This window comes from Bison bison, unplaced genomic scaffold (genome assembly GCF_000754665.1).
Source record: "Bison bison bison isolate TAMUID 2011002044 unplaced genomic scaffold, Bison_UMD1.0 scf7180017864063, whole genome shotgun sequence".
In the NCBI taxonomy this organism is placed as follows: Eukaryota; Metazoa; Chordata; class Mammalia; order Artiodactyla; family Bovidae; genus Bison; species Bison bison.
This window is the reverse complement of record NW_011494635.1, coordinates 4,321,654-4,328,755: the sequence shown is the minus strand read 5'-3', so window position 1 is coordinate 4,328,755 and position 7,102 is coordinate 4,321,654. Positions and strand designations below refer to the sequence as shown.

The window sequence follows — 7,102 nt, the reverse complement described above, 5'->3', positions numbered from 1 at the left end:
AGAGGGGTGGTGGTCCTGGGCATCAATGGGCCCCGCCCCCCACCCACACCACCACGCCACCAGATGATGAGCCCCAGCATGGAAACACAACTGCAGTTGATTTACAAGGTAAAGATTCCCAATTCTGGTCAAGGCTCTCGATTTAAAAGTGAACGCTTTGAACTATTAGGGCTTCCCTGGTAGCTCAGCTGGTAAAGAATCAGCCTGCAATGCAGGAGACCCTGGTTCAATCCCTGGGTCGGGAAGATCCACTGGAGAAGAGATAGGCTACCCACTCCAGTATTTTTGGGCTTCCCTTGTGGCTTAGCTGGTAAAGAATCTGCCCGCAATGCGGGAACCTGGGTTTGATCCCTGGGTTGGGAAGATCCCCTGGAGAAGGGAAAGGCTACCCACTCCACTATTCCGGCCTGGAGAATTAATTCTATGGACTGTATAGTCCATGGGGTTGTAAAGAGTCGGACATGACTAAGCAATGTTCACTTTCACTTTTGGACTATTAAAAAAATTCATATAAAATGCAGAAAAACAGATCAAAATAAAAAGACATTAAGAATGCTTTGAATTCAGCAGTAAAAGGGAGAAGTCCTGAGGCGCACTGATGAACCTCGAGATGTCACTCGGAGTCCACACACCACTCCATCTACATGACGTGACCGGGACAATCAGGGCACGAAAGAAAGACGGCTCTGGCTACACCACACGTCCAGGACAACCAAGTCACAGAGACAGAAAGGAGGCAAGTCCCAAGAAGGAGCATTTGGGCTGTGGTTTGGGGACAGTGTGTGGCTGAGGTTACTGCTTCCTGAGTCCCTCTCTCAGGACTCTACAGAAGACGAGCCCCTTCTGCCTGGGGCAGGCAGACACTCATCACAGAACTGGTCCTGCCTTTGACTTCCTGGTGGCAGGAAGGTGTTCCTTCCCTGTATGTCAGTGAGATTCCAACGTCAGAGCCTGGTCCCCTCTGTGGAGCAGGACCACGGGCTGTCTGCAGAAGCAGCATCTTCCCAAATACAAGAGGCCCAGCTGGGCTCTGGCCTGAGCCCGCCAGACGTCCTGTCGCCACACAGAAGCCATGTGCAATGAGAACACATGGGTGACAGGCCCTGCTGGCTGAGGGGATGGCACGCAGATCACGGAGCACCCGGGGCCCTCAGCACCGCCCACCCCCGTCCCCTCCGCTCTGCCAAGGGCTGGAACGCAGCCTCCCTGGAGGAGCAGAAAGTCCAGAAGCAGACCTGACAACGCCTGGTGACTTTCTTGTGTGCCCGAGGGCTGCAAGTGGGCAAAGGAAGAAAACCACACCCACCTGCCAGCCATTGACAATCTTCTGGTTGAAAATCCCAAACTCATAGCGGATCCCGTAGCCGTACGCCGCCAGGCCCAGGGTGGCCATCGAGTCAAGGAAGCAGGCTGGAAGTACAAACACAGGGACAGTCAGCAGATCCGAGGCCTCTGAGCCCAGGCCTGGACACCGAGGCAAGCAGACACCCCGTGTTGGGGGGAAGCCCCCAGGGTGGCAGGCAGTAGCTCCGTGGGGACCTGTTGGCCTCAGGTCTCGTGAAAAGGAAAGGCTAAGGCTGCTGGGCCACCACTGAGGCTCTTTCGCCTAAGAGCCTACGGCCAAGACAGCATCAACATGGGGACTACTTGGGGGCGTGGGAAGGGGGACGAACACAAAGGACACGGCCAGACTCGGCCCATCTCCACACACCGTCCCCGCCCTCAAGTGGGGTGCACAGGGCCTTTCCCCGGATGCGGGGCAGACCCAGCCCAGGGTGAAGATCTGTGGGATGTTTCATCTGCCAGAAACATGCTGCACTTATAACGTCTGCAGAATTTAACTTGAATTTAATTTAATTTAATTTAATTTAACTTGAATTCTGAAAGCATAAACACACACACACGCACACAGCAATGTTAGGGCATTTGCTCCCTTCACAGGAGGACGCCTCTCAGAAGGGGCAGGCGGGGCCATCGCATGGTACTATAAACTCTGAGGCCCCACACACTCCAGGGAGGCACAGAATCGATCCTCTCTGCTCCAGAAGCTCCGGGCCCAAGAGCCCAGCAGGACACAGCGTGATCCAGTTTCACTGGGGCTGCTGCTTCCGCTTCTGAGTTCTTAACCCAGCTCCTTCGCCCCATAAAGGCCGGCAAAAATAATTAAAACAGGCGGGGGAAAAAATACCCCAAACTAAAAAACACCAAACTGAGGCTGCTCTCCAATTGGGTGAGAAAGGAGCGACAGCTCCGAGAGGAAGAGCTCTGCCTCTTCGGGGCAGTCAGCTCACTGCAGTAAGGCAGGAGCAGGTGCTTTAAGTTGGGCTATGTTCGTAAATGTGTGTGTGATTCTATCCCTGTTCTCCTCCCAATCAGGAAGGTGGTAGGTATGTCGGAAACCTCTCTCTGCACCAGGTCCCAGGACTGGCAAATCTGGTCTCCATAATTATGAAGCGCCCCTTGTATGAAAGAGAATAGTATAAGTTGATTTTTTTCTTCCTACTGGTGGCAAAGATTTCGACCTGGAGGATACACTGTCCCATCCACTCTGAGATACAAATCTGCCCTGACAGGCCAGCGCTGGGAGCACGGCTGACCTTGGCCTCTCCATATGCAAGTGAGCACACTGACCAAGTGCCGTGTCAGGAAAGGCCTGTCCTGGACGGGGGCCGGGGTTACCTGCCAGCCTCCCCAAGCCTCCATTCCCCAGGCCAGCGTCCTCTTCTATTTCCTCCAGTTCTTCCAAGTCCAGCCCCAACTGTGAACAGAAACAGAGGTAACATTTTAATAGTACTTCATATTTTCCCTCAAGTAATAGGTGGAAAGATATTTAAATCCTGTGAGCTTGTAGCAATCAGAGGTTAGAGGCTGCTTTCTTTTAGACTTGAGAACCCAACATTAAAATTTGGTGTTACGATGTGGGGAGAAGGGAATGCTCCTATCCTGCTGGTGGGAATATAAATTGGTACAGCCACTGGGAGAGTAGTATGGAGGTTTCTCAAAAAATTAAAAAGAGAACTACCATATGATCTTGCAATCCTACTCCTAGGCATATATCAGTCAGAAGAAAACTCTAACTGGAAAAGACATGTGCACCCCGATGTTTGTTGCAGCACCTTCACAACAGCCAAGATGTAGAAACAACAACCTAAATGTCCATGGAAAGATAAATGATAAAGAAGGTGTGGAATATTACTCACCCATAAAAAAGAACGAAATAGTGCCATTTGCAGCAACACGGATGCAACTAGAGATTATCATAGCAAACAAAATAAGCCAGACAAAGATAATTACTATGTGATATTACTTGTATGTGGAAACCAAAAAACAGTGCAAATAAACTTATTTGTAAAATAGGAACTCTGGCCACTTGATGCAAAGAGCTGACTCACTGGAAAAGACCCTGATGCTGGGAAAGCCTGAAGGCAGGAGGAGAAAGGGGACAACAGACGATGAGATGGTTGGATGGCATCACCAACTCAATGGACATGAGTTTGTGCAAACTCTGGGAGACAGTGAAGGATAGAGGAGTCTGGCAAGCTGTGCAGCTTGGCCAAAGAAAAAGAAAAGAGATATCTAGTGAAATATTTACACGTGAACTATTAAGACATTTGATATTGGCTCTTAAATAACTTGGGAGTGGTGGGGCTATACAGGAAATAAGACCAGCCATGACTTGGGCTTGAAGACTAAGGAGGCCAGGTGATGATGGTGTGTGAAGACATTCATCACAGCAGACAATTTCCATGTATGTTTTAACTTCCCTGTAATTTTAAGTGCGTCCTTGATGGCACACTCAGGAGAGAGTGGCTTCTTATGAATTTCTAGTTTTTAGCGGAACCCGCTCTGGAACTGGAGCCTGGGGTGAGGCAGCAGTGGGATGTTTTTTTCTTTTTTTAAACATTTTTTCAAAAGTCTTTATTGAACATGTTACAATATTGCTTCTGTTTTATGGTTTTTTGGCCGTGAGGCATGTGGGCTCTTAGCTCCCGGTACCTCCTGTTTTGGAAGGTCAAGTGTTAACCTGTGGACCACCAGGGAAGTCTCGCATGTTTTATTTTCACACTGCACTTTAACTGCGGAGCCTGGGGAGGAGGCCGTCCAGCCCTGCACCATCGACAGTCCAGCTCACAGCCTCTGGTACCCACGTCCTGCCTGAAAGGCAGGCACTGCTAACATGTGCCTGAGATTCTCAAGTTCCGTCATCATGGAAACCTTCCCAACACAAGCTTAACTAAAAGCTAAACAGCAAGTGAAATAGCATTTTAGGGGGAAAAAATGTACAATGTTTAAAAAGACACATGCCTCTCTGTATTTGCTATTGCTTGTATTAGTCGTTCAGTCACGTCCCATTCTTTGCAACTCCATAGACTATAGCCCACCAGGCCCCTCTGTCCACAGAAGCTCTAATACTTTGGCCACCTGCTGCAAAGAGTCAACTCATTGGAAAAGACCCTGATGCTGGGAAAGATTGAGGGCAGGAGGAAAAGGGGACGACAGAGGATGAGATGATTGGATGCCATCACCGACTCAATGAACGTGAGTTTGAGTGAGCTCCGGGAGTTGGTGATGGACACGGAAGCCTGGCGTGCTGCCGCCCATGGAGTCGCAAAGAGTCGTTAATAACTCCGTGACTGAATGACAACAATTCCGAGTAGGAGAGAAGGGCAATTTTACAAGCAGGTGCAGGACAAGTGTCTTTAGGGTGGGAGAGGGGAGCTGGAGGTGGGCCATCAGCTTAATAAAGTAAAGAGAAATGGAACTATATCAGGATTTCTGCCACGTGGGGTGGGCATGTGACACGCAGTGGTCGAGAAGCTTCGAGTTTCGGCATCACAACCTGCCCCCATCCCTGCCATCCGGGCATTAGCTCCCATCCAGTCCTCACTTTCTCTCCTTGAGAAGGCGCGTCACCCACCACCCATCCCCCCCACGCCCGAGCGGTCAGTCCCAGATGGCAGCACTCGCCTCCGCAGGGCTGAATTAAGGCTCGGTGCCCACAGGAGACCACCCCAGCAGCCCGGTCCCAAGGACCACACCTGATAGATGGCTTCATCGCAGGCATTCTGGAGGCCCAGGTTCACCATCGTGTTCTGTAGGGTGCGGCCCATGTAGAATTCCAGGGACAGATAGTAGATGCGCTGAGGGAGCAAAAGGAGGCATCTGAAACAGCTGGTTCCGCCCCATGTACGTTCAGATCCCAGTGCAGAGCGGACCTTCTGAGAGGCTGCACTCAGCCAACACTGTGCTTACCCGTACCCCTAAAATGGGCTCCCTCCCTTCAGCCTTGGCCAACCTCACCTTTCCAGGGGCTGCCCCCCAGGGAGGGTCCTTCAAAAGCAGACTCTGTGCACTGCCCTTCTGGAGTCCCCAAGGGGACAAAAAGGAACCCCCCCTGAGGGCAGGGAGGTGGGGCAGGGCGGTGGTGGGGAATCGACCCCCAGGCCAGAAGGAGCCCTGTCGGCACTTGGCAGGGGTGAGCCAGCCCTGCAGGGTAAACAGCTCCTGACACCTGCACTGGGCACTCAGTGCCAACAGCACGGTCAACACAATGGGACAGACGGATGGACACATCTGCCTATTTCCATCTGCTGCCTATTTGCTGGCTTTGGGGGACTAAGAGATAAACTTCTGTATAAAAGAAGAGACGACCACCAACACTCGCTAGGGATCATGCAGAATTCCAACGCTTCCCACGCCTGGGGCTCTCTGCCCCCTGCAACCACCCAATGGGCCATGGAAGGCAGTGGCAGAGTCGAGATCCAGCCCACAGAGTCCTGCTCCTACACGGGACCTCCATGCTGCTTCCAGCCATCCAGAGTAAGGCCTTGGGGGGACTTCCCTGGTGGTCCAGTGGTTAAGGCTCCACGCTCCCAATGCAGGGGGCCTGGGTTTGATCCCTGGTGGGAACCAGACCTGACAGGCCACAACTAAAGATCCTGAATGCCACCACTAAGACCCAGTGAGCCAAATAAAGAAATGTATTTTTTAAAAATATAATTTAAGAAAACTTTCCATACATATCAAATCTACAAATCGAAAGAACATGTATGCATACCAAAAAAAAGTACAGATTTCAGTCTCAGATAGCCTTTCTTCCACATTTTTTTTATCATATGAATGCCTGGCTTCAAAATTCCCATCCCTGTTTCAGTGTCGTTTAAGTCACAGACTCATCACAGTGTTACAAGCTTCTCTCCACCCACCACGGCTGTCACTGCTGCTCACGGCCCATTGCCTCTTCCTGACCTTTCATCATCCTGGATGGTATTTACCCTACACTTGAGCTGATTTATTAGTTTATGGGGTTCCCACGGGGCTTGGTAACCAACGGGCAAACACACCGAGATGACAGTGCCTAGCTGTCTGAGCGAGTGAACATCTTGTGAACATTCCCTTCTCCCAGGCACACACAAGGGGCATTTTCCCCCACCGGCCTCCTTCTGGGGTTCTCCCGAGAGGTTTTATAAGTTGGCAGGTCAGGGATATGGTTGAGATGTTTTCTTTTTGCCTGCAACTATTCATACAAGTATGTATTTTAAAAGTTGTAGTTTGATCTTTCCAACTTTTTACTAGCACCAGGAAAATAGCTTGATTATCTCTTTTCCTAAGAGATGGGTGCTGAGGCATAAAATGTTGTAATCAGCCTTAAAATCTTTGACTCTCTTTCACTTTCCTCCCAAGTTGAACACAGGTGTCCAGGGTTCAGCAGTGTACTCAGTTCTGCACAGAGGCCCGGGAGAGTCTCCTATGGCTCCCTGCACAAGATGACAGCAGGGACAGCCATGGCACTGGGGACCCCCAAGCACTGTCCCCACTCAGAAGGGACCGAGCAGGGTCAGCCCTGTGCCAGGCACCTCTGTAGGCCCCGCCTGGCCAGAGCTCTGGTCTCAGGGTCTGTGCCTTGTTTTCTGCTGCTGTTTTTGCCTGTGTGGGGAGTACTTTTATAACTTCACCACACATGTTGATTTTGCTTTCCCCAGTTTCCTTAAGATAGTTTGGTGTGAAGCCATCAAAACTGAAAGTTCTTGAGAAGCTGGCCGATGACATTTGAATGATACAGACTGGGTCCCATCCTGGCTCCTTCCCGGCAGATGGGGTG

At 50.9% G+C, this 7,102-nt stretch overlaps 1 protein-coding gene across 1 annotated transcript in view; it reads right to left on the bottom strand.

Annotated features, from left to right (window-relative positions):
- Nucleotides 1–7,102, bottom strand: part of PYGB (phosphorylase, glycogen; brain) — a 37,529-nt gene that overhangs the window by 20,557 nt on the left and 9,870 nt on the right. Inside the window, exons 3-5 of the mRNA XM_010836611.1 lie at nt 5,040–5,141; nt 2,680–2,758; nt 1,307–1,410 (exon numbers count right to left, since the gene is read on the bottom strand). Coding sequence (XP_010834913.1) covers nt 1,307–1,410; nt 2,680–2,758; nt 5,040–5,141 — 285 coding nt within the window. The remainder of the gene's footprint in view (nt 1–1,306; nt 1,411–2,679; nt 2,759–5,039; nt 5,142–7,102) is intronic.